A 24,584-nucleotide genomic window follows, 5' to 3' on the forward strand; every position below is an offset into this window, starting at 1 on the left:
CAACTACACCCCCAACGATCATGAACACTATTCACCAACGGTCATAAACGGCTAGTTTTTGCCCTATAAATACTTGTTCCTTCAACCATTTATTTGCACAACTTCTTCATCTCTTAACCTTCTAGATAAAATTCATCATCAAAACATGAATTTCTCTTTATTTTTCATAACTTTAGTGATTGTTTGCTTGTATTTAGCATCATTCTATGGGTATTATACTAATGAAATGCCCATGAATGTTATAGTTGCATATTCATTAGTTATTCTTCCACTTTACTTAATAGCTCTAACATTCGGTTAGCATTGTAATGCACTAAAAAATGAATAAAAATATCTTCTCTTATCTTTCATAATTGTTATAATTTGTAAAAAGAAAATGGGAGTTACAGTTACTGACCTAAGAGTCAGAGATGGCATAGCGTCATGGACGCAGGGCCAAATGAAGATTAGATTTAATCGATATCGGCATTGAATGGCTTTATGGCATTAATGCTGGACCGACCCTAAGGTCGATGAAACTTATAAGCGCTTGGCTAGTCTATGACTAGTTACTCAGAGCCAGGGCACAGGGCCCCGGTGACTGTTTGTCACATTGCTAGGGAACGATGTTCCAGGGTTATGACTCTACGGTTATGACTCGGCTCACGGGTGCTACGTGGTGCAGGTAAAGGCAAGGGTATGTTGGGTCAACCATGAGTTAGAGAGCTCTGGGGGTGAGGTATACATTGTCAGCTGCTCGGCCACCGCGGTCGAGGGATTGTACAGGGACGGAAAGCCAAAAATGTGTATTTTGCCATTAGAATGGCCAGGGTTATTTATAACTTCTAGAAACTTTGTAAATATGTCATCTAAACCCTGTTTTGAGATTCTATCTATTAAACTTTCATTTTTAACGAAAATAAACTTTTTACGACCAAAATCTTTTATTCCTAATCAGTTGATGACGTTAGATTCACATTTTGTTTAAATGACTTGATTAGCAAGTCTTGAACTATTTTAAATACATAGTGTAACAGTCTTGGTTACCCAGGGCGTTACAACCTCCTACCACCATTGAGCTCTTTCTTCATTTTTTTTAAATAATAATGAAAATCCAATCCAAAACTTAAATCTAAGGAATGATAGATATATGACACTAATTTATGGATTTCGAACACTTATGAACAAGATTTTTTTGTTTTGTTTGAGTTTTTTTTTTAAATCTAAAACCTAAAAATTTGCAGAAAAACAATGCCTAATGATGCATTAATGATGGGTTTGCGATGATGGCTTAAAATAATGCCTTACAATGCGGTAACGATGTATTTGCAATGGTGGCTAAAAAACATAGTTTTTAGGCCAAACACAATGCCTAATGATGTGTTTGTGAAGGTTGCTTGAAAACATATTTTTAGGCCAAAACTAACAATGTAGTAGCAATGCTTTTGCGATGGTGGCTTAAAAACATGATTTTTTTGGCCAAAACGATGCCTTACGTTGCGTTTACGATGGTGGCTTGAAAACACATCGTTATGCATCATTTTGGCCTAAAAGCCATGTTTTCAAGCTACCATTGCAAACACATTGTTAGACATCGTTTTGGCCTAACAACCATATTATTAAGTCACCATCGCAAATGTATCGTTAGAATTATTTTGGCCTAAAAACTGTGTTTTCAAGCCATCATCGCAAATGCATATAAAGACATCTTTTTTCTGTAAATTTTTATATTTTAGATCTAAAAAATAGTGCAAACAAAACCAAAAAAATATTGTTCATAAGTGTTCAAAATTCATAAATTAGTGTCTTATATTATTCTTTCCTTCGATTTAAATATTGAATTGGAATTTTCATTATTAATTAAAAAAAATAAAGAAAAAGCTCAATAGTGGTAGGAGGTGGCAGCTTCAATGGTGATAGGAGGTGGATGCGTCAATTGCAGTGGCATCATGTAAAGCCTGAGAAAAATATATATATTAATGGGTGGGACCCACTTAAGTGAAAAGAGTCAATGGACTCTTTCTTTTTTTTTTCTTTTCCTTTTCCTTCTTTTCTTTCCCTTTCCCCGACTGCCCTCTCTCTTCTCTTTCTCTTCTTTTTCTCTTCTCTCCATGGAAACACACCACCACCACTAAGACCCAACCTCCGGCAACCACCATTTTTGGCATACGGCGGCTCATTGGATTCGCCTTGCTCTGGCGACCTCAACCACCAAGCGGCACCACCCAACTCGCCGTAAGTTGTTCGGAATAGTCAGTCAAAGTTTTGGTCCGTTAACTTTGACTGTGTTTTCCGGCCAACTCCGACCACCACTCAGCAAGTGGTTGGTACCTTTGGAACCAGCGTGGAGAGAGGAACAAAACCCACTAGGTCATTCCAGTCAACTCGCCGTTTTTCTCCGGCAAGATTTTGGGTATCTCCGCCATTTTGGAAGCGTTTTTCGGCGACACCGGAGGTCATTTGGGAAAAGGAGTTGTACTTTCGTGATGTACTCATCGAGAGGATCGTTTTAATATATGCCATGCATATATTCGTTGACGTTTCCGGTACCGCCACCAACTGCTATTGTGCACCGCTTGGGTGAGGTTCAGAACTTGAAATTTTAAATATGGTCATATTATATGTCATTGGACACGATTTTGAATAAGGAATGCTATAATGATAATCGTTTGCTCATTTGGTGCACATAGGAAAAACGTGATATTAAAATCGGACTAAATCACTCTAAGATCATCGTTAAGCTTAGGAGCGTCGCTTTGGGCTCGGATTAAATTCTAAGGAGGTATCTAAAGAGGTAGGGACTCAACTTGACTATTGGACTTATTTTACTCGTATTGAATTGCATTAAACATATTCAAATTTTGATATTTATAAAATGTTTGAAAAATTGAAAACTTAACCTGCATGTTTTCTGATCTGTTCTGAGGGCACTGAGTGCCAAATATATATTTTTGTTCACTTATTTATGCAGGTTATGATTTTTGGGTTTATTCAAATGTAGCTGTTATGCTGCCCAATTTTCTAAAATATAAAGGGAATCTGTTTCTTTCTTTTCATGTTTACCTGCATTTGGTTATACCGATGAGAGCCATAGTGATCATGATTGGTGCACGTTGTTGTTTCACGACCTAGTCTCTGTGTCATCATAGGTAGATCAGGTGTCCACTCACCTGTAGGTGTAAAGACCTAGCATCTGTATACAGGAAGTGTTCTGAGCCTCCCCCTTGTGGTGGTTATCAGGTCCGGCTACCTGGTTTAGGATGTCGGATTTTCTATGGTGGGTAACGGGAACTAGGGATCTAGTGGACGGTGTGATGTGCACTTGTAGCTATGCTCTTATGATTATTTGTGGTTTCTCTATTTTGGTTTATACATGATGATGTATGTTTTGTTTTCAAAGCTAACCATGTAAGGGTTGTATTAAACTTTTGGGTCTTATGTTATTAGTTGTTTTCCTACTGGGATTTATAAGCTCACCCCCTATCTCTCCCATTCCAGGAGCCTAGTGACGCGAACGTGGAAAATATGAATTATCGATGGAGCCAATGTGTTTAGCCTATTTTTATTTCGTGTCTTTGTCTTATCTTTTGAGCATTATATATGCATTCGACTTCGAATCTAATGATCGGTATATCTGAATGAGCTACGAAACAGTTATGGATGAGGAATAGTGGATGCTAGGTATTATTTTGGGTGTTTATGACTTATTAAATTTAACTATTTGGTGATTACATAACTGTGGGAATATTATTGTTTTATGTATAATGATAAGTGATCATACTTTTATTATTAATATTTTTATATATAATTATAGGAGTTATTTCATTATTTTAACTTATAATTATAGTATGATTTAATATAAATTAAATGACCATTTATAAAGATTATTTTTCAACGAGGGTCAAAATTTGACTTTTGACCACTCAAGTTATGAATATTACAAATCTGCCACGGTCTAGGGCTCGGGTCGTGACACATCATGTAGAGTAAGTTTGATGTGCCACCGTGTAGAGGTGATGGTGGTGGGAGAGAAAGTGCGAGTGATTAAGAGAGAGAGAAATATCTAAAATACTCATAACCAACTTATTACCATATAAATATTTTAATTATGTGAATAAATTTACAAACCAATTCAAATACAATTTGAGTTATGAGATTTATTTTTTACATTTTTAGATAAATAAAAACTAATTTATCTAAGACTAATTATTTTTATTTGGAAAATTATAATTACTATTTAATAATAATTTCAAAAACTATAATTAATTAATTTCGAAAATTAAATGTGGCGTAAAACTAGGACCTTCACTAATTACTAATTAGCAAGTTGCATTTAATTATATCATGATAGTATGTATTGGACAACTTTTACCTGTCAGCAAAAGAAAACTGAGCAAGAAGTTTCTTGGAAGCAATTCAAAGTTAAACTTGCATTAATATCACAGGAAAATTGTGCAATATAGACGTATAGAAATTCAATTCAATGAATGAGTGAGAAAGTTGGAATCATAATATTGCCCGGTGGGTCTGGGATTTGAATTGATAAACCCTAGCAATAATTTTGAAGTGACATAACATTTCAATGACAAAAACCCCTCACCTACCACTGTGTCACCCATTTGACTTATGACAACAAATATTAATTATTTCGTTTTGACCTTACTATCATTTTCCATTCTCTTCCTTATCGATCCTCTAATATTTTTTTAAATATCTTTTTCCTTTCTTATTTTCTATGGCCAAAATCTGGTATATATATAATTATTTAATTATAAATTTTTGTTTTAACTTTTTTAAACAGAAGTAAATTTACATAAACATTAAAAATTAAAAAATATATATTAAAATTAAAATCATTAATAAAATTACAATATTAATTTTTTATTATTATAAAAATAAAGTATATAATTTCATTTTGTTAAAAAGGATAAACCAATAATATTTAAATGTGTACTGTAATTTTTTTTTTTATGATTTTTCAATGATTAATGATATTTATGTCTATTTATTGAAATAATGTATTGAGTAATAGTTAATTAATTAAAAAAGGGTATGGATAGATAAAATAGAGGTGTTATTAGTCATACCCTTTACATTTTAATAATATTTTAAATGCTTTTAGACATTGAGTACAATAATAAAACCTTTATCAAATATAATATAGTATTATTTGTGCCAAATTTAGCATTATATTCGACAATTGAATTAGAGATGGTCTAATATATGAGATATTTGAGAGATAAAATATTTACAACAAAAATAATTCACTTCTACTTCAGAGTATATATGTATGAACAAAAAAAAAATCGTTAAAATTCAAAATATACACTTTTTTTTTTTTTTATATAAAAGAGGTATATACTCATGAAACAATATAAGAAATAAATGTAGTTATTACATAAATTCTAGAGGATAGAGATCACGAAGCATCCGATAAATAAAAATATTGAGAAATAAAAATGAATTTGACCAAAAACAAAAAAGCACAAACGATTCTTTAGAAAGAAAAATCATGATTACTTTTCAATATTCTTTTGCAAAATTTTCATTTTGATAATTAATATAATCGATACCCATATGAACTTGATATATATACTCATCATGAAACAATTATTTACATCAATATAAGAACTATAGTTGCATAAATTCTCCTAAGACAGAGAAAATGGAAACAAAGGTTCCAATAATTACTGGGCAGCACCACAGCCCAACAATCATCACGCACTCCATCTCTCGATCGTTCCGTTCCATACTATCAAGTCCCTTGTCAACCGCCTCAACAAGTTGGCCTCTTCCATAGAGTTCCCACACCCACTCCACCAAGCTCACTTTCTCTTGATCTTCTTCATTAAGCATAATTGATCTTCTGCCACAGCAGATTTCAAGTGAAACCACGCCAAAGCTATAAACATCAGATTCCTTACTAGCCTTGCCCGTAATGGCACACTCCGGGGCCATGTAACCTCTCGTTCCAGCTACCACACTCGTGTTTAGGCCCATTTCATGGTCAACTAGCCTTGCCAGCCCAAAATCTCCTAGCTTAGCATTGAAGTTTAAATCCAACATAACATTGCTTGACTTGATATCTCTATGCACCACACACTGTTCCCATTCTTCGTGAAGGTACAAAAGAGATGAGGCCAAACCAAGTGCTATTTTATGCCTTATTTCCCATGGAAGAATGGGCTTCCCACCAAATATGTGTGTGTCAAGGCTTCCATTTGGTAAATATTCGTAGACAAGAAGGAACTCATCTCCTTTGTGGCACCAACCAATAAGTTGAACTAAATTCCTATGTCTTAAACGACTTATAATTCTCACCTCAGAAATGTACTCTTTCTTCCCCTGTGTTGATCCTTTAGACACCTTCTTAACCGCGATTTCAGTGTTCGATTCGCTTAAGATGCCCTTGTAGACACCTCCAAAGCCTCCCTCTCCAAGCTTCCCATCTTCGGAAAAGCTGTTTGTTGCCTGGCTTAGTTCACGGTAAGTAAACCTCTTGGGGCCAGCCCCCCTTTCGAATTCCCCATCGATGGAAACATCATAATCGTCATCTTCTGCTTCTGCTTCTGCTTCCTTGTCAGCTCTCTTTCTCCAAAACATGAACCATACCAAACCTAGTCCACAACATAGAATACCAAAACCCACACCCACACCCAAACCAATCATTGATACGTGCTGCCTTTTTCCTCCACCATTAGTATTGATCACGAAGGTTGAGTTAAATGACCAAAACAAAACTTTATGTAATTGAGCAGCTGAACCAGTGGCTGCAGAGAAACCCACTCTTACCTTTTCCCCTAAATACGCCAAATCTACTTCATGTGAAAGGCTAGCAGTTTCAATACCATCACTATAACTGAGAAACACACTTAAATTTTTAGAAGCAGAGTTATAACTTACCCTAACATTTGCCTTTCTGGATCCATCACTCATGTTATTTTTCAACGAGACATAAGTTTTTGAGGTAATTGAATTCTCATCGATACCAACATGATGCCAGCTGGGATCCCAGTCATTTTGGATATTATCGAACTCCACGGCAACAAAAGGATTAGTACCATTCGAAATGTCGTGGGGTACCAGTCCTCGGCCTCGGCCATATGAATTGTCTGGGATACGTGACTCGAACGGCACAATAAAGAACGCTAGACCATCTCCGCTTGTATTTCTGCCAAGTCCATCAATGACAAATGTGAAATTAGTAACGAAGTCTGTAAGAAGTTTTGTTTGGGGAACCCAAAGCTGAACCGGCTTGTTGTACGAGGCTCGACCATAACTAAACGTAAGATTCTCCATTCGATTGGTTGTGAGCTGTAGAACCCCGTCGGCGGCAAAGGCGTCCTTCTCGAAGGTAATGTTCTTGTCCGTCAGTTGGTCAGGCCAGCTGAAGGAAACTGAAGAAGAGCCCTTTTTGAGTAGGAAGAAGAAGATAATAGTCGTTAACTTGACGAGAACAATAATAAAATTATATGAGCTCAGAACGTACTCCATTAATTGTTGTTGAATATGGAGCAATACAGATTACACTTACAGAGCTGGGGACAGTATACTATTATATTATTTCAGGACGTAATTTTATTGAAGATCGGTTATATATTAATAGGGGAATTCTCCAACAACATGGGCTGGTCTAGTATTAATATATATACAAGATCTCTCTTCGTCTTTGTATATTTTTCTTTGAGTGAAAAACTCTTAGTCATGGCGTTGATTTGGTCTAGTTAGAAAATGTTCAATATATATGAGACTCGACTCGCTCTTTGACCGAATAAATTCAATTGAACAACTACTTACGTGATCATTAATAATACAGCGTAATTTATCCTCGGTACTAGGAATGCACATTTTCTATAGAGAAGACAGGTCTTGCGGGGATCGCTTCTAATAGGCTCGAGAATTCCTGGATAACATTTTACGGAGCTCCTTTAATTTTTTTATATATTTTTTTAATATTTTATATATATTTTTGTAGTATAATAATAATTTTTTAATATTTTAAATTTTATTTAGATAGTATTTAATATTTTAAATAATAAATTTTGTGTAATATTTTAGTTTACATATAATTTATGATTTTTATTTTAAAATTTTAATTTAAAATTTATTTTTTAAATAAATGAGTTCTTCGTAAAGATTCTATGCCTCAATAAGGGATTCCTCACCCCGTTTTCGATGAGGAATAAGCGGGGATGAGACCGGAGCGAGGATTAGAAATATAAATGGGGACAGCGACGGGGTGAACACTCCCACCAATTTTCCGCCCTGTGTGCATCACTACTCGGTACTTGCAGATATTATGTATTAATTGTTACTATGCATTATGTGCTCAAATATTTAAAAATCCTTAATTATCCAGTCATAATACAGGATTAGGGTTGATTATTATGATAATAATAGAGGCAGACCGATCAGAATAAATGGCATAATAACTAAATGGCGTGTACATTAATTAGCAAGTTGCATTTCATTAGTATGTATGGGACCAGAGAAAATGAAAACCGAGCAAGAATTTTCTTGGCAGGTACCTATATTAATCAATTAGTCTCTCTCATTAAAATAATTTAGAAATTTTATAATCAATACTTAGATTGGAATATTTTTATTAAAAATTATGAGAAAATAAATACAAATACATTTTAAAATTCCATGGGAATTTACAACCATTATATCTTTTTTGTCATTTATTTGTTTATTGTCATTTATTTGTTTAGAAGAAATTTGTAATTTGTTAATATTTATAGGGGAATTCCTTTTACTATCGGTAGAGTTTTATCTGTAAGGTCTAAAGTGAAGCTCTTATAAAATTATAATATATATATAAATATTGGACAATTCTCCTATAAGGGCTTCACTTTAAGTCCTACCGGTGAGACTCTTAGTGTTCTTAATCCGTAAATAGTTTTCGGCGCGATTTTATTTTACGATCGTGTATATTGTAACTATTTAGAGCATTCTGTAATTTTTCAGAAAATTCTTAATAGTTTACCGTACTGAAAACTATGTTCAAACATGTCGCTTTCCACACGTATAAAAAAAATTAGTCATATGTACAACATGTTTGAACCTAGTTTTCGGTACTATAAACTATTCAAAATTTTCTAAAAATTGCGACGATGCTCTAAATAACTACAATATACACGGTCATAAAAAAAATCGTATTGAAAATTATTTAAAGGTCGAGAACACTAAAAGCCCCACCGGTAGAGCTTAAAGTGAAACCCCTACAAAAAAATTCTCCATATATATATATATTGAAATATGACTTTTTGTTTTTCATATAAATGTATAATTTAAAACATTAACTATTGACAACATATTTCCTAATGATTATTTATAAGGCTTTGTGGCCTGATTTTTATTAATTTTTTATATAGATTTTTGGGTGTGGTTCACAATGTTGGTCCTAGTTTATCAATGTTTTGTTTTGTTGTTCTAGGTTGGTTGTATTTTGTGTTGGCTTGTCTATCTTTTTGCAGTTTTTGGGGGGTTTAGCACTTGTTTGGTAGCTGCTTTTCGAAAAAAAAAAAAATTATGCAATAAAGTTATGGAGATTTTTCATAAATTCTATGATTTTTTTCACATTTTTACGGTCATTCATTTGTTTTTATATTTTTACTAACTCAAGTTTTTAAAAATATAAGACAACAACATCATAACAACATAGTGCAACACATTGCAGCTACAAAAAAAAAAAAAAGATAACACAAAAAAAAAACATCAAAAAAGTGATTCTTACATATTAAAAAAGAAACACACTGCTATACAATTTCAAGAAAGCAACTTAAATGCAACACGACAACAACCTCATAATAATACTGTGTTGAAAATGCAATTAGACATCAATTCATTACATTAATTCGAAATAAACTAAAAAATAATAAAAAAACAACCTCAAAAAAAATTTGTCAAAAATAAACTAAAAATATATCTTAAAACAACTAAATATATATCCAAAATAAACAAAAAAAATTTGGAAAACAACTAAACATCAATCCACTGCATACTACCACATTAAAAACACAAAAATTGGACAACAACTAGAAGTCAACTCATAGCATACTAAGATATTTTTTAAAAAGAAAATAAAAAATATCTGAAAACAACTAAACAATAATTAGACATCGGCACAACAACATAACAACTATATATAAACTTTAACAACTATACATAAATCTAAACAACACAAAAATAACTAAACCGACCAAAAAAATTATCAAAAATTTACTCAATTTAAAATTAATTATACATCAACCAAAATTATATGAAAATTAAATATATATATATATATAAAGAATCAATTTGCACAACAACAATAAAAATAAAATAAAATTATATAATTAAATGTTTTATGTAAAAATCTCTTTTTTATTGTTATGTAAGGAAATATAATAATTATATATTTATTAACTTGTGTCATAATTATTGGAAAGACTTATTTTTATAATATATATATATCAATATTCTTCTTCTTATTAATATGTTTTTTTGCTGCAAAAAAATAATTCCTATATTCTTTTTTTTTTCAAAATTATTATTTTGTTTTTTTTTTATTACTCAACATGGCACATGGTGAATTATTTGGTATACACACAATGCCACAAAAACAATATTCCTATTTATTTGTTATTATTTTTAATAACTCTGTCTCATACGTTGCCCAACCACCGTCATCTTCTTTCATTCCTATATGTATATATACCCCTCCTCTCACTAAAAAACACAGAAAGAATATAAATTAAGAAAAGAAAAAAAAAATCGTCCGACTGGGTCACTAAAAAAATACTGGTCCACTAAGCACTCAAAATCCCTAGTATATATATACAGAGACAGAATCATTTTGCTTTGTTTCAAGAATTACTCTCTCGTTGTTTGAAAGGTACATCCGGTACCAGCGGCAACATCAACAACGGAGGAGTAGTTGAAAAGGAGCTACAATGTCACCAACGGTTGATACAAGACCGGCAACATAAAAACGAAATAAAAAAGATGGGGAATTTTCTTATAGGGCTTCACTTTAAGCCCTACCGGTAGGACTCTCAGTGTTTACAATCCGTAAATAGTTTTCGGCGCAATTTTTTTTATGACCGTGTATATTGTAGTTATTTAGAGCATCCTGCAAATTTTCAGAAAATTCCGAATAATTTATGGTACCGAAAACTATGTTCAAACATGTTGCACGCGTGACTATTTTTTTTTATGCGCGTGGAAAACAACATGTTTGAACCTAGTTTTCGGTACTGTAAACTATTCGAACTTTTCTGAAAATTTGTAGGATGCTCTAAATAGCTACAATATACACGGTCATATCGCGCCGAAAATTGTTCACGGGTCGAGAAACACTAAAAGCCTTACCAGTAAAACTTAAAATAAATCTCCGGTAGAAGAATTGTCCCTAAAAGAAAAAATCCGTACGACCGTAAAAAAGAAAATTTTGGGACATAAAGTGCATGTTTTGTAAATATCTCTAAAGTTAATTGGGAAATAGTCAAAAATCAGCTTGTCGATTAACTTTTGCATAAAATATAATTAAAAGCTAAAGTTGTCATAACCCAATTTTTAACTTTTAGAAAAAAACTCTCAAATAAATGTGTTTTTTATATCTAAATATATTTACTTATTTATTGTATATTAATTTAAATTAAAATATTTAAAATAAATTAATATGATAATAACATAAAAAAATATATAAATCTTAAATATTTTTTATTTTTTATAAAATTATTTTTAAAATTTTATATTTATTAGATATTTAATTTTAAATATTTTTTATTTTAGCAATTTTATATTAACAAACTACAGTTATTTTATGTTTTTATAAATAAATGTTATGTTTATTTTCAAACTTGAATGATTATTTTCTTTATGTTGTTGTTATTAAATCTAGCGTCCAACATTTTTATTTTTAAATAATGAGATCTCATTGTCTATTTAAATTTTAAATAAATATTTTCTCTTAGTGTCTTAAAGTATTTATTGTTTATTATTTTTAAATGGACTCCCTAAGTAACGTCTCGGAAAATCGGGGCGTTACATGCACGTCCCAATCAACAGAAATATGGAAGTTTTCAAAGTGATATTAATACAAAGAAAAATTAATGTCTTTCACGGTAGTTGTTTGTTATATTTCTTTTCCTAGCAATTGTTTTTCTTAAAATTACTAAAACTTCGCTAAATCTACCTTATCATTTCTAGCATGAGTTATCAAATTGTTTGTTTTTATTTATGAGTAATTAATTTGACTATATTTAACATTCATTGGAGGCTTAACAAGTATTTAATGAAATATTCTTCTTCGCTTTTTTTTTGTATTTTTGTATTTTAATTGTCAATAGGGATGGAAGTCTTTCACGGTGGTTGGGCTGAATTGATACCAGAAGCTTACCAGATAAACTTCACTTAGTGCCACTCCTTTGCAAGTCATGGAGCAAAGTTATTTTTGGGCCTGATTGCTGGCATGACATAGATTTTGAAGGGTTGGATGACATACTACAAGGGATTAAGGGACTAAATAAATGTGTTCAAGGTCTGTATCTTCAATGGAAACCCAAGAAAAAAACACTCACCTTGCTCTTAACTCCTTGGACCCGATCGTACCCTCAAGAACACTAAGTGTTCTTCATTTGTTTCTCTCTCGGTTTCCCTTTCAATTTCTAACATGGCTGAAGCAAAATGAGAGAATCATGGCAGCCCCCACAACCAAGCTCTAATAACTACCCTTGATCATTCAAAATTTCCCACCAAAACTTGATTTGTGTGGTTTGTCGAGACACACATGTGAGAAGCACAATATATGTGCTGAAATGTTATATGCATTTTATAAAAAATAATGCATTAAATCATAGCTTTTAAAATGACTAAAATATAAGTTTAATCCTATATCTATGATTTTATGTGAATCTTTTCAACATAAAATCATGATTTTCACCTCATAAAATTATACTTGAATTATTTATACTTATTAGTCAATAAATCACAAAATTATATGGTCTCAAATAATTCTATAATTTTATGTGAATCCAAACACTCAAAATCAGATACTAAAATTCTCTAAAAAAAAATTCCAAAATTCTCTTGTGACCCAAAATAATATTCTAAATTTATTCTAGGGTCATTCTATAAATATTCAACTCAAATCTAGCTAGTAAAATAGATATTTCTTAACTTTATATTTATTTTACACCTAAATCCTAAACTATGGTCTAAAACAATGAACTCACCCTTCTTTAATTAAAATAATATTCAACAAATATTTTTTTAATTATTATTCATACTTTTAATAATAAAAATAATAAAAAAAATTAATTCACAGAACAATTTTTACATAAAACAAAATAAATAAATAAATAAATAATTCCTAGTTATTACAGCGTGTCCTAAACAGATGTGCCGTAAAGTGTATTTTATAGTAGTGCGTGCAAATGTATACTCGTGATATATGTATAATTACCAGTGGTTGAACATTATTTGGTTAAGTCTCTTATCAAGTTTTGATTCTGCATGCTAATTCGTAGCATGTAGCAACATTTATACATTGCAGATTTTTTGTTTCTGATGGTATCTTCTAGTCAAGATCCTCTTCCTCATCTTAGCAAAGGTTTTCTTTTAATAATCATCCAAGAAGAACGACAAAGATTCATCTATAATGTCCTACTGAGTCTTTTGATACTAGTTCCACTTCTGAACAGTTTTCTGGCAATGCTTCCTTCAATCGCAGCAGGTTAGTTTGTAATCATTTTGGCAATGACTAGACACACCATAGCTAAGTGCTAGTTTTCCTATTGAAGCAAAACAATTAGTTGACGTAATTTGATAGAGTTAGTGCCCTAGTGACTGGTTGTTATTAATTAATTAAAAGAGAACGAAAAAAATAGTGATTTGTTTGCTAGAAACACAATATTAATGACGATTATATATGATCAGATGCACAAAAAGTACTACAGAAGATAATCGCAAACAATGTACTATAAATTATGCCATTTCTCCAACCAGATTATACACAGTATAACATAAATATAATATGTATTTTTTTTTAAGGCAACAGCATCCCAAGGAGGATGGAAGACAAAATTTCATTATCATTTAAAAATAGTTTGGTATAATTTTGTTGTGGGGTAAATTATATATTTGAAAGTGTTGTGAGTTGGAAAAAAAAATGTAACATGGTATTTGGTAACTATATGATAAAAGTGATGTTAAATATTAATAGACCAAAATAAATTTCATATTTATTTATTTTATTAAAATGATGCTTACACGTACTAAATATATTTCAACTTAAATATTGTATCTATTTAAATATGTTTTCAATAACACACTAATTAATAAAATGATCATTAAATGTAAATTTTAAGTTAGGCCACAAAGCCTAATAAATAATCATTAAGAAATATGTTGTCAATAGTTAATGTTTTAAATTATACATTTATATGAAAAACAAAAGGTCATATATTTCAAAAATATATCTCTTCTATATATAATAAGTGTGTAGATAACGGAAATTCTTCGTTTAAACGGTTTTTTATTTTTTTAATGTTAAATTTAACAAAATATTATTATATTTAACAAAATATTCTTATATTTAATGGTATGTAAACACTTAAACTTAAATTAAATAAAATAAATAATTAAAATATGATATTTTTGAGATATTTTACAATGACAATTATTTAAAAATAATAAATAATCAAACAAATTAAAATAAGATATTTTTGAGATATTTTATAATGATAATTATTTATAAATAATAAGTAATCAAATAAATTAAAATATAATATTTTTGAGATATTTTACCATAATAATTATTTAAAAATAATAAAATGATATGTTTTATAACTTAAATAAAATTTAATTAAACTTAAACTCACTTATTAGAATAATATTATATTAAACATATAATATAATCTATTGTTAATTAGTAACAAATTACTTTTTTTTTTTAAACTTGCAAGAAACTTAAATTTAAAGTCCAAATATAGTATTTAATATTACATTAAACATTTAATATATAATCTCTTGTTGTTACACTAAAATTCAAAAATTAGAACAAATATAAACTTAAACAAAAATAAATAAATTATTTAATTAAAATATGATATTTATTTGAAATTTATATGATATTAATATAAATTTAATAAAAAATAATTAATAAATTCTATAAATAAAAATAAACAAACGTGTATATTGTATATTACTTGTACCTAATTGTTATCCCTGTTTCCTGACGTAGGCCCGAGATGGAGGTCGGGGCCCATAGACTGAGCGTTCGGGTGTGGGCCCGACCCAGGCCCGCTGGATACAGGAATGTCCATGGGGCACGACCCTAGTGCGATCCTGGGCTCGGACGGTGTCCGGGGTGGCGTTCCAGGACAGTTGTCCGGGAGACTTACAGAGCTCAGGATCGCGTCGAAGTATACATGAACGGTCCTGGACACTGGTAAACGGTCCGGGCCTGTGGTAAATGAACCCGGATTAGGTCGTCCCCGGTTGGTAGGAAAAAGCGTCCGGGACCCTGAAGCCGCCCCACTTCGCATGGGGGTTGTCCCTACTTTTCACCTGCGGAAAAGGCCACATCGGGATTGCACGCCGTTGTTTCAGGTTTGCACTACCAAGTACTCTGACTGATCTTGTCCCCTGAATCTGCCTCGTAACTCGAAATGCCCAGACCAAAAGCACCGTTTTGTCGGGCGAAGTATAGCTCTTGGGCCACCTTATTGGGCCTTAATTAGTCTTGAATTTATGTATGTTTTATCTTTTATATTGGGCTTCCACCAGAGAAGCCAAGAGTATCCATATCTCTGATGGGCCCGGGTTATACCCGGCCCAGACCCAGTGTTCCCATGAGTCTATAATTACAGGCTATAGAACACTGGAAAAAAGATCTCTTTTCGACTGATATACAGTTACTTTGTCAAAATATAGAGAAAAACTCCATTGTAAAAGACTTTCCAAGCTCTAATACAACTGACTCGTGGACTAAGGCTTATTAACGCTCCAACCACGTAAAAATCCTGTATTAATCTCCTACATTCTATATCTTTATTCTTAGCTAATATCTATTAGTGTGGTTTCCGAAAATCTCGGTAAACATTTTGGTGTTTTCATTGAGAGCTGAAGGAAGCTCGTGCTAACGTCAAGCCTTTACTACAATGGTGAACACACGACACACAACCTTCGACCCTAGCAATCCAGAGCAGGGCAACAGAGACCCGCTGCCTTCACAACATCTCCCTCAGGATCTGCCCGAGAACGCGCCTCCTTAAACATCTCACCATGACGAGTCATAATACTATGAGGGTGGGACAGAATACGAAGAGGAAAACGAGGAGGAATATTATGAAGAGGAAAATGAGGGGTAATGCCACGACGAAGTTGCGGATCCTGAGATCCCCGAAGGAGGGCCCAAGGATTCATCAATTGGGAAGAAGCTCAGATTCAGGCTTTTGGGTGGCCTCCGGCTCCACAGCCCAGGGCCCAGGCGTTCCCGGCACTACTACAAAAATGGTTTTTTAGGACTCGCGCCCCGCGAGTCCTATATTTGAGAGCCTTAAAAACTAAGGTTTTTTAGGACTCGCAACGCGAGTCCTAAATAATCTGGTTAAGTGCCTTTAATTAAGTTTTTAGGACTCGCTCTGCGAGTCCTACAAAATCTGGTTGAGTGCCTTTAATTAAGTTTTTAGGACTCGCAATGCGAGTCCTAAAAAATCTGGTTGAGTGTCTTTAAGTAACTTTTTAGGACTCGCAACGCTAGTCCTAAAAAATCGGGTTGAGTGCCTTTAAGTAATTTTTTAGGACTCGCTTTGCATGACCTTAAAAGTAATTTAAAAAAAAAAATACAGCTACAATTTTAATTTTGATTTTAAAATATATATCCATTTGAGTGTTGAATATCTATCAAAAGAAATTTGAAAAGAAAATACTAAAAAAAATGACAAAATTTTTTTACGAAATATAAATTAAAAATTTCTAAACATGTATTGTAATTAGCTAGCTATAACATCATTCATTTTGCTCTAACCAATTATAAAAATGACATTACCCATTCTTCTCTAACTTCGTCAATTTCTTGAATAGTATATGGTTTGTCGGAGGTGAACTGAAAAAAAAAAACAAAAATTTAATTATAATTATGTTAGTGGTAATAAATTCAAAGCATATATAAAATTGTACTAGATTAATACTATGTAGTTGTATATTGTTTATTACCTGTTTCGACAAGAAATGTTTGATATCAGGGGCATTGATAAGTACATTCTTCATCATCCTCATAACGTAATATCCGCAGTCGATATTGTTTGGTTGTTTACGACACTATATAAAGATTGGTAATACATGTACAATTCTTAGTATTAAATATCTTAAACATCTTTACATATACATAAACTATACAAATAGAAACATACCGTAGGTTGGAAATACATTACTCCCGATGAACGTTTGTTGATCTTTTGACATGCTTTCATTCTTTCTGTGAAATACATCTCAAATGCATCATGGATGGTCTCCTTGATGGTTGTCTTGTTATCAAAACAAAACTAAGTACAAAAAAATCTATAGAAAATCGGGCAGCATATCCCATAATTTACTAGCCTAGCCATCTGTCCCAATCAACACCAATATGTCAAACAAATCAAACAGCACACAGGTTTTCATCCATATATCACCGCAGCACACAAAATTCTCAGAACCTACTTCACTAAGACATGCAAGTTCTCAATCTTCCGTTATCACCACAGCACACAGAATTCCCAGAACCTACTTCACTACAGATGAATATCTAAGATATTCAAACTCCACTAAAGTAGTACAGTTATCATTCAAAATTGTAAAATATTGAATTTTTTAAAAACTAAATTAAATGCAACATACCTCTTGCAATTAGCTACCAATCCAATGCTTTAAAACCAATCAAATATTAACCTATTCATTTTAATCAACATTATAAAACAAGAAAAAGGTCAGATGTTGACATGCTCTTTTAAAAAAGTTAAAATCAACACAACAAATATATGCATACATACTTGTATATTCTCTTACAAGTCACACTTGTATCAATAGCTATTATTTGTCTAATGAACACTTTAAGAGCTTTTTTTATTTAGACATAAAAGCAGCATCATCACTTTTATCAATTATACATATACAACACACAGACAAGACACTTTTATCAGAGCTCTCATAGATTGTTGTTAACTGGAACTCCACTACAGGCAAAACACTTTTTTATTCTTCTCTTATTTTCTTTTTTTATACCTGCAATGTACTAACACATTTAAAAGTTAATTGTCGTTATTATTATTTTCATTATGATGTTGGCTTTTATTGTTGTGGTCATTGCTGTTAATATTATTATTTGATAAATCGATGATGATTACTCTTCTAGTTATTATTATTGTGGTGACGATGATAAGTTGATAACAATGTTCACTATTTTTATTGCTGTTCTTTATTTATTTATTTATTATGATAAGGATAATGATGATGTTGGTTTTTATTACTACCGTTTAAGAATGTGCCTTTTTCGGATTTATGTAGAGATTGGCAATGCTTTGTGAAAATATTCTTATACTTAAAGTTCTGTGTTCTGTGTTCTGTGTTCTAGGGACTTTATATTTTGTTTTCTGTTTGTTTGATTATATATGGGTAGTAAGGTTCTTGTACTCCCATACCTCTTGTATTTTTTTTTTCTATTAATTATAGGAGCACTGATGTTTTGATTAAAAAAAGGAATCATAATAATTATATTATTATTATTTTTTCTTATGGGAGTTAAGTGATGCTGAAAAAATCTATCTTTCCTCTATTATGCAGAACAATCTTGATGAGTTATGGGCACTATTAAACTTCTTTTGTGCAGCAGTACAATTTCCAACTTTATAATCTACACATTCCTTTGTAACTTTAATTAGCATAGAGTTGTATAATATAGTTTAAACTATAGTTAAGACCTTACGGTCCTTACCTAGTTAATGGTTATCAATGAATTGGTCTTATTTATCAATAGATTTGAAGCATGCTTCTTTTGGGAAAGAAGTTTTTGATACTTTAGGTGGTGTTTTCACCTAGCTATTAGGTTTGACTTGTTACGTAGCATTGCATTTTGGTATTTCTGTAATATGTAGCAGACAGCTATTATGAGAATATTATTGTTTTCAATTGCAAGTTTGTACTCAATAAGTTATTGGACTTAAATTTCGGAGTTTTGGAAGTCAATTATCTTGTTTGACCGCAAAAACTCTTAATTTTTTTGGCAGGTTGAAAATGAGTTGCCTGAGAAGATTGAGAGACTTATAAGATGTATGGCTTCTGCTTATCAGAAAATTTTGATGAAGAGGGTGGAAGAAAATCTGGGATCTATTGGAAGTACAAAGAGAAGAATTTATGATCTATTTGATATATTGGAAGTACAAAGAGAAGAATTTATGACCGTTGGTATCTGAATTTGTGAGTTGATTCATGTGTATTTTTCTGTTCATGGGTCTTAGTTTAAAACTACACAAACACTATTTAAATTATTATTGAGTTTCGGGATGTTAATTAAACAATGTTAGTCCTTTGAAAGTTATGTATATAATCTTATTGACATCAATCTCGATCATGGTATATGTTTCAATTAATAATAAATGGATCTATTACTTTCCCTGTTTACGTTTCTGGTCTCAATACTATAATTTTTTCATTTCTACACAACAAGTTCACATCAAGTGTAAGCACTAAGCATAGTATTTACAGCAGGGGGTGTCATTTCAATAAGATTGATTACACACCTAGAGGCTAAAGATGACCCAAAATGTGATTGGTGCTGCAAAGAAAATTTAAAGATAGCAGCAGTAAATGGGAAAATATGTTTAGATTGAGCAAAACTGGTTTGTCATATTAGAAAAAACCCTTCAAAGGTGTATGATCCATGATGTTAATTTTCTTATTAGGCATGTTTAGACCCTTTGTTCTGTCTTGTTATCAGAATGGCAGCTTGTGGTGGAAAATTCCATGCACAAGAGCAGAATCATCGTGCTAAGATTGAAGAGATCGGTCGTCGGTTGGTGCCTTTTGGTGTTCATGCTGATGTGTTTCGGAAACAAGCCACCCTTGCTCTCGGGTGTTTTGAAAAAATGGCCATTATTATGTTACGACCTTTTGATGGTGTGGAAGATGATGCCAGAATCAAGGCTCTACTTCAGATTGGGATTAACTTAAGTTTGGAATTACTCAAACTTATGTTTGTTTTCCTAAAAGAGAAGAATTTATAGTCAAGCTATCTGTGGGATGGCCACTATTCTATTATCTGACCTCAATGGCATGTTTTCAGGCTCGCTCAGTGCACAACTCTGTTATGGAACTAGTGTACTATACAATATATATATACATAACAGGATATATATAAGCAAAGATGTTTGTTTGTCGTTGCAAAGATGTGTGGTGTATATATATATATAAGCAAAGAAATATATACCTAGAAACCACCGAAGCACGCCGAGAGACAGAACCGTGAGCAACCAGCACCCCACGCCAAGAAGCACGCCGCCGGCGAGACTGCTGAAGCCGAGAACCCAGCTGCCGTTGATGCCGTTCACCACCGTCACTGCCGTTCACCTACAGCCGCCGTTCACCTCTCTACCAGCCCTAAATGTTGTGATTTTGAATAAATCCCCAAATGTATTGCTGATGAGTTCTCTATTGTTTAACCCGATAATTTCAAAAAATTTGGTAGCTTTTTTAAGTGTTTTATATAATAATTTTAAGGACATGCTTTGGGAGTCCTTAAAATTATTAAGTAGCACACTTATTTTTTAGCTTATATTTTTTTAGGACTCGCATATTCTTTTAGGACACTCATTGCGAGTCCTAAAAGAGTATTAGGACTCCCAAAGCAAGTCCTCAAAATTATTAAATAAAACACTTATTTTTTTAGCCCAGATTATTTTAGGACTCGCATATTATTTTAGGACACTCATTGCGAGTCCTAAAAGAGTATTAAGGACTCCCAAAGCAAGTCCTCAAAATTATTAAATAAAACACTTATTTTTCTAGCCCACATTTTTTTAGGACTCGCATATTATTTTAGGACACTCATTGCGAGTCCTAAATTGTGTTTTTTCAGGACTCTCAATAAGTGTCCTAAAAACTCTAAAAATATTTTTAAGGACTTGCATTTAGGTGCGTGTCCTAAAAAAGTGTCCCGTAAAGGGTATTTTGTAGTAGTGCGGGATACGGGACGCAGTACCCGGTGCAGTCCTATACCGCGCCCCCCGTCGCCCCTAGACCGGTCGCCGCGCGTGGAATCAGCTACACCCCTATGGTGTATGGCCCTGCCACTTCGAGGTATGCCCTAGCCCAACTCCGGATATGGAGTCGCGCCGGCAGGGCACAGCGTCGCCCCTGTCGGGGCCCAGCACTCACAGGCAGGATTAACTGAAGTGAGCGTGAACCCTTCTTGGGGGAAGCGATTTGGAAAAGGCCAAAACCGGCCCGAGCCGGTCAAAAAGAGAAAGAGGGGCTACGAGCCCCAATATTCAGAATACACCAATCTGGTGGACACCAGGGAGAACATCTACCTAGCCACAGAAAGGGCAGTTCACTACCAGAAGCCCAACCCCATGTTCAAAGGGGGAAGGAATCTTAGGGATACCATTAAAAGGTGCGCCTATCATAAGGATGTGGGCCACACCACCGAAGAATGCCGGCAGCTCAAGGATAAGATCGAAAATTTCATCAAGCTGGGGCACCTCCACCAGTGGGTTAGTGTAATGTCCCAAACTTCTTAATAGGGTTTAGGACCTTGATTAGGAGGCCGGGAGGGCCATAATTGATTTATTATAGTATTTAATGATTATATGCATGTTTACGTGAATTATATTATTATATGATGGGGGATGCATGCATATGGGTTCATATTTTAATTATGAGGGCATTTTGGTAATTTGGCCGCTGTGGGCGTAATTGTGTATTTTGGGTGCATGATTGTGATTATTTAATATAGCCACATTATAAGGTGGATTGGTTCGAGCTAATCGGCATGAGACGATCATGAGATGTAAGTGTTCGGTCTAGTCATAACGGGTTTAAGTTCGGGGCTCAGGGTGAGTCTCGGGGTCATTTTGATGACTAGAGCATTACTGGGAATTAAAGGGTAATGGGATATGATTTATGGGTGTTTGATAATATTGTGATTAGCAGGAATTGGGAAGCGTTAATTATGATTAACGGGATAAGTGGAAAGTACCAATTTTACCCTTGAAATGTTTTAGAGGCCTTAAGTGACTTAAGGGTATTTTGGTCATTTGGGGTTTGGATTTGTATGACCTTGGATGGCTGTAGAAAGAACAGAGCCAAAACAGGGGTTTTCTTCTTCAACCCGTACACCATCCTACACCAATTCTTCTTTGGATTTTTTGAGCTCTAAGTGGGGTTTCAAGCTAGGAAATTCAAGGGCTGGGTTTGTGGACTTGGTTCAACCATTGAAGGAGGTTCAAACTTGGATTTAAGGAGAGTTTTAGTCATTAGTTTTTGGTTGTGCTCTGTTTTTCCTTTGGTTTTTCAGCTTATGGATTCTTGTTGAAAGTTTGGATTTGAAGAGGTTTTGATTGAAGTTTAGCTTGGGTTTTGATGAGGGAGATGTTTAGAGGTTAAATTAAGTGTTTGGAGGAGGTTTGGAGCTGGTTAGAGGGCTTGGTTCCAAGGGAAAACGCAGGGGAAAGTTTGGTGTTGCGAGCTGTCATTTTGGCTGGTCTGGGCTGGGCGCCGCGGCATGGCTGTGGTGCACCGTGGCCCTTGGCGTCTGGCAGTAAGGGCTGCCTCTGTTTGAGGGGCGCGCCGCGGCGCAACTGGGGAGGGCCGCGGCCCTTAGGGAAATTTTGGCCAGAATGGTGTTTCTAGCTTGGGGATTCAAGCCTTGGGCCTCGGGGTTGAACCTAGTACCCGGTTAAGTGGGGATTGATGTTCCGGAGGCTAGATATTGGTTTGGGAACTTATGTTGATTATTTTTATTGATGGTATTTTATATTTGGTTATGACGAGGTGACCGCTAAAGGACTAAAAGTTGATCGTTCTCAAGGCTCGTTCTTTAAATCATTCTAGCTCGAATCTGAGGTAAGAAAACTACACCCTGTGTATATGTGACATGCATGGCTATTCTTGATGCATGTTGGTTGATTATTAAGTATGACATGCATGGCTATTCTTGATGCATGTCGACTGATTATTAAGTATGACATGCATAGCTGTTATTGGTGCATGTTGGATTGTTGAATATTATACATATGATGCATGAGAAACATGTGATTAGGACATGCTTTGTATACTGCGTATGATATCGTTCAGAGCTTGAGCCTCTGTGGTTGTTCATGGTCCTAATTGTGCTAGTATCTGTTTAGTAAGCATGCTGAATACCTTGTTTATGGATATTGAACATGTGATATATATTTGGTGGCATGACTTACTTGTGTATGGCACTGACTAGTCATGGAGCGACCCTAAAGTCGATGAACATGCATTGAATGGCTCTATGGAATTAATGCTGGACCGACCCTAAAGTCGATGAACATGCATTGAATGGCTCCATGGCATTAATGCTGGACCGACCCTAAAGTCGATGAACTTATAAGCGCTTGCCTGGTCTAAGACCAGATGATCATGGCCCTGGTGACTGTTTGTCACATGGCTAGGGGACGCTGTCCATAGTTATGACTCTAGAGTCGGGAGGAAGGTTATGTTGGTGACCATTCACCATACACCTATCATGTTCCAACTTATGAAAGGTTCTCATATCAGTTAAGCCCTGGTGGCCCTATCGTCACATGGCAAGAAGAAGCCGTACCTACTTTCGTGACTTTTGCTACAGTCACCTATCTATTTTGGACTGATAGTCCTGGATGATTATTATGGTCATTGTTGATATTATATCATGCTTTATAGTGTTTTCTTGCTGAGCTTTGGCTCACGGGTGCTATGTGGTGCAGGTAAAGGCAAAAGGAAGCTGGACCATACTTGAGTTGGAGAGCTTAGGTGATGACGTGTACATATGCAGCTGCTCGTCCGCCACGGCCGAGGTTCAAAGATGAACTAGGGTTAAACACTGTTTTGCCGCTTAGAACGACCTGTTGTAAATATTTTCTATAATAGACTCTGAAATTATATTTTCGGGATCCCAATATATATTTAACGTTCTAGTGAAACGTTTTATCTTATCCAAAATCTTTGATCCCTAAACCGCTAAACATACATAGTTACACGATTTGGCCAAATGACTCGATTAGCGAGTTTAGCACTGTTTACAAGGCACACTGTAACGGTCCCTGGGGTTGGGGTGTTACAACTTGGTATCAGAGCGACCCAAGGTTTATGGTTCCTGAAGACAATCTGGGCATGTACACTCATCACTGAAGATAGCTTCACTCAAGGAATGGTAACTATCTCTGTAGCTATGTGCATAGTTGTTTATATAAAATGTAAATGCTTTACCTGCACATTGTATTAGGGAGCATGAGATTCTGATAGAGCCTGGCTCTTGACTATATGATTATATGCTCCGTGAATATATATATATGACTGTGATCATATGATTTCCTGCTCCATGAATATATAATTGTGTTATTTGCATGCTTGGA

At 33.8% G+C, this 24,584-nt stretch overlaps 1 protein-coding gene and 1 long non-coding RNA gene across 2 annotated transcripts; one reads left to right on the forward strand and one right to left on the reverse strand.

Annotated features, from left to right (window-relative positions):
- The first annotated feature begins 1,959 nt into the window (after positions 1-1,959).
- LOC133794127 (uncharacterized) lies at positions 1,960-3,768 on the forward strand. Its single transcript, XR_009875118.1, has 3 exons — positions 1,960-2,559; positions 2,670-2,773; positions 3,478-3,768. It is a non-coding gene; the product is annotated as an uncharacterized LOC133794127 (long non-coding RNA).
- Positions 3,769-5,472: 1,704 nt separating this feature from the next.
- LOC133794123 (L-type lectin-domain containing receptor kinase IX.1-like) lies at positions 5,473-7,796 on the reverse strand. The gene has a single exon (XM_062231320.1). The coding sequence runs from the start codon at positions 7,471-7,473 to the stop codon at positions 5,611-5,613; it is 1,863 nt and encodes a 620-aa protein (XP_062087304.1). The 5' UTR covers positions 7,474-7,796; the 3' UTR covers positions 5,473-5,610.
- Between the last annotated feature and the right edge of the window lie 16,788 nt (positions 7,797-24,584).

This window comes from Humulus lupulus, chromosome 8, assembly GCF_963169125.1.
Source record: "Humulus lupulus chromosome 8, drHumLupu1.1, whole genome shotgun sequence".
In the NCBI taxonomy this organism is placed as follows: domain Eukaryota; kingdom Viridiplantae; phylum Streptophyta; class Magnoliopsida; order Rosales; family Cannabaceae; genus Humulus; species Humulus lupulus.